Source organism: Solanum dulcamara, chromosome 10 (assembly GCF_947179165.1).
Source record: "Solanum dulcamara chromosome 10, daSolDulc1.2, whole genome shotgun sequence".
In the NCBI taxonomy this organism is placed as follows: domain Eukaryota; kingdom Viridiplantae; phylum Streptophyta; class Magnoliopsida; order Solanales; family Solanaceae; genus Solanum; species Solanum dulcamara.
This window is the reverse complement of record NC_077246.1, coordinates 71,694,199-71,697,862: the sequence shown is the minus strand read 5'-3', so window position 1 is coordinate 71,697,862 and position 3,664 is coordinate 71,694,199. Positions and strand designations below refer to the sequence as shown.

At 32.2% G+C, this 3,664-nt stretch overlaps 1 protein-coding gene across 1 annotated transcript; it reads right to left on the bottom strand.

Moving 5' to 3' along the window:
• Positions 1–834: 834 nt before the first annotated feature.
• On the bottom strand, positions 835–2,351 carry LOC129870449 (BURP domain-containing protein BNM2A-like). Its single transcript, XM_055945251.1, has 2 exons — positions 2,247–2,351; positions 835–2,007 (listed from the first exon to the last, which is right to left on the bottom strand). The coding sequence occupies exons 1-2, from the start codon at positions 2,292–2,294 to the stop codon at positions 1,084–1,086; spliced, it is 972 nt and encodes a 323-aa protein (XP_055801226.1). The 5' UTR covers positions 2,295–2,351; the 3' UTR covers positions 835–1,083.
• Positions 2,352–3,664: the final 1,313 nt, after the last annotated feature.

Here is a 3,664-nt window from a genome sequence, read left to right as displayed (position 1 = left end):
TCAAAAACTCAATTCTAAGGAGGGATTGAAAGTGGCATAGACCTAATTTGTTTTTCTTGTGAAAGTGTAACAAATAGATGCATTAAGCTTTAGTTTAAATTCATATAATCATATTTTAATTGCATATCCAAAAGTTACATAGTATAAAGCTAAATTACCAACTTTTAGAATTAAATATCGGGTTAACTACACTAAACACTCCTTAATATAACTCAGTTACGGATAAACCCTTATACTTTACAATCAAACATTCACATCCCTTATATTATGAAAAGACATAATAGATAAATGTGTTATATAAATAGACACTTAAACTTGTATAAAATTAAATAAGTAGACACATTTACATAGAGTCCTGCGTGCCCAATTTGTGTCTTACATGGTGTCCTATGTATATTATGCTACGTAAGACATGCATGTCTACTTGTCAATTTATACAAATTTAAGTGACTATTTGTACACATCCAAAGTTGAAGAGTATAGATTCAAGTGAAAGCCGAGTTAAAAGATATATTTATATATTATGTCTTTTAAAATCATGCGCACTTACACCCTCTATGATGTTGTCCATTTTCTAAAAAGAAAAAAATCCTTTTTATATAATGATAATCCTACACAAATGAACCTTCATCTAACCAGGTACATTTTTATTAAAAAAATTATATGTGGAAAACTTAACAGGCTTCAATGAATGTAAAAAAGTAAATAATATATATATATATATATATTCCAATGAATGTAAAAGTATTGATCTACAGCCTTGTAGGATTTAGCAATAAAATCTCTTTTTCATTATCCTTGATCATTTCTCAAATAAAACACTTGTGCACAGTATTTTAATTAAGACAAACATATTTTATTTATTATCATCAAAAGCATACTCAACAGGTTTACTGAAAAAACAGAAAAGCAAACATAATAAATAAAACTAAACAAAGACAGTTAGCATAGATAATAGAGGCATCGGAGTAGATCTCCACTAAAACAGACGAAGAACATCCTAAATTAAAACACATTACTTTATGTGTAGACGCATACGCAATAACAAAGAACATGGTGGAGCTAGTTTCTCCTATCGATCCTTCAAAGTGTTGCTTCACGTCGAGTACTAGCAATTGATTTTGGAATCCACACTAGATCATTACCTGATGTGAAAAAGTGACAGATAGGTGATGTTCCTGGTAATACCCCCAGTGTTTGGAAAGATTCATGAGATGGATTCCATTCAGAAGTATCCAAATGACATACAACAATCGCTTCCACTAGTCGATCACCATTAATATTCCCTAATGAAACCTTAAACACCTTGATTTTATTGTTAATTGTGTGATGACAGTAGAAAACCGCGTAAGGGCAAGGCATCATATGACACGCCACCATCTTAGGAGCGGTAATTCGCTGTGGAGCATCCAAAATAATATAACGATGAAGCAGGGGAGAAAAATCATGACTTGTTATCGTTGTAAGAGCTTCCATTTTATTTTTTTCTCCTATGATTCCTTGCACGAAATCAAGCATTGCCTCAGCGGATGTAGCACAGTATTTTGCCTCTCCTTTTATAGGCGAATCTTCGCATATTCTCAATGTATTTTCCATGGATTTATCTTGTGAAAATGGAAAAGAATCGGCTTCTTTTATCGGAAAAGAAGTAAGATTTCTTCGTGTTTCAAAGGAGAGACTTATTATTTTCCCTATTTTTAGATCATCCATAAGGAAGAAAAATGAATCATGTTTTTTCACTTGTTTATCATTGCCCTGTTTATACCAACTACGAAACGGGTCTCCGAACCCTGAAATCTGTTGCTCATCACTGCCCTGTTTATACCAACTACGAAACGGGTTTCCGAAACCAGAGATCTCTTCCTGATGATTGTGTTCATCAGGTCCCTGTTTCGATTTATAATAACGGAACACGTATCCGGAACCATAAATCTCTTTTAATGCTTGTTCATGATTGTCTTCAGAATTTCCTTCAACAATTTTCCTGGATTCTGTTCCATAAGTAACCTGCCAAGTTATGAAGTAAGCAACATATATTTATAATTAATCAGAGTTTTATATAGTAATAAGCTAAGTTGTGCGGACTTTTCATTTTTTATGCCGCACTTGTGTTGGATTCTCCAGAATCCGACACACCCCTGTAGACATTTTTTAAGAGTTCGCGCAACATAGATAATAAGTAGTACCAATAATATTACTACAAAGCTAGCTAATTGTATTTAAGATGGAGGAGAATATTAAATTACCAGCAGAATTAGTGAGAGAAGTACACAAAAACCAAGCTTAAGATCCATTGTTTTTCTGTTGAGTTTTTAAGAAATTCTACTGAGATAAGAGATATATATATATATAGCAGACAAGTAAACCGACCAAAGAAAAAGAATGAAAATAATTGAAAAATACAAATTACTATTCTCTGTCTCAATTTATGATATACCGTTTGACTTGGCAATAAGTTTAAGAAAAATAGACAAACTTTTAAAACTTGTGAATTGTGATTTAAAATAATTCATACTCCCTCCGTCCCATTTTTTGTAACACTTTTTTCTTTTTAGTCCCTTCCAAAAAGAATGTCATCTCACTATAATTAGAAATAATTTAACTTTAAAATTCTTCTTTTATCCTTAATGAAATGATACAACCATACAAATATCTAACTATTGTTTGAGACCACAAGTTTCAAAAGTTTTCTTTTTTTCTTCAATATTGTCCCAAGTAAAACGATGTCACATAAAATGTGACAGAAGGAGTATATGTTTTTGCAGCCATAAATCATCTCATTAAGAATAAAATAGACATTTAAAATTAAATTATTACAAAATATAGAAATCCATCTTCTTTGGGGGTGGGGGTTTTACTTTTACCATGTGGTGTTGTACTATCACTGTCTGCATAAATAATTGAGAAGCATTATTGTACTCTCACAGGAAAAGCAATCAACTAGCTACCACGCTTTGAATATAAAATTTTGCATAACAATTGTAATCTCCGAGTAATTAAAACTTCCGGTATTAAAATCCGCTTAAGTTATGCATAGTTCAATACCAGAAATCGATTAAGATGTTCCATAATTATATTTATCAGGTTACAAAAGTGAGCCAACACTAAAGTATTAATCCGAGTAAAACTTGTCACTCTATAAATCTGAGATGACTATTAATCCATGGTCAAATCCGAAAGAAAATAATGGCAGCTGATTTTTCTTTTATCTATCTAAGCATCGGTGGACAAAGGTACCTGATACATGTGTTAGTGGAAGATAACATGTAATCAGTAGAGTGTATCGGAACCTGTTGCCAAGTTTTGTGTTAAGCAATTGTGTAGGGTATTCTGCACTAATTTCCATTTTCGGGTCGGGTTTCTGAATTCGGGTGAGCTTGAATCAGTTTCGACTCAGTTCGAATCCAATTGTTGTGGAGTCCTTTGTTGTGTACACTTTTTGTAACGGCACTAGCATGGTTGAACTCAACTATTAACAAATGACATAAATTAACTCTTTTTTCAAAGTTCGATGACATATTTGAGAGTAATTTGGGACTTAGGCTTACATAAAAATTTGCGTTACCAAGTTGACTGGATACTAAAAGTACAGGATATATGGAACAACTAAAGCTTGCAAAAGGAAGTAAAATAGTACAGCTAAATACTTATGTAATAATTGTTA

Coding starts and splice junctions, on each gene's coding strand:
- LOC129870449 (XM_055945251.1), bottom strand. CDS start 2,294: ATGGATCTTAAGCTTGGTTTTTGTGTACTTCTCTCACTAATTCTGCTG. Junction 2,008..2,246: donor TTCTCTCACTAATTCTGCTG/GTAATTTAATAT, acceptor ATAACTTGGCAG/GTTACTTATGGAACAGAATC.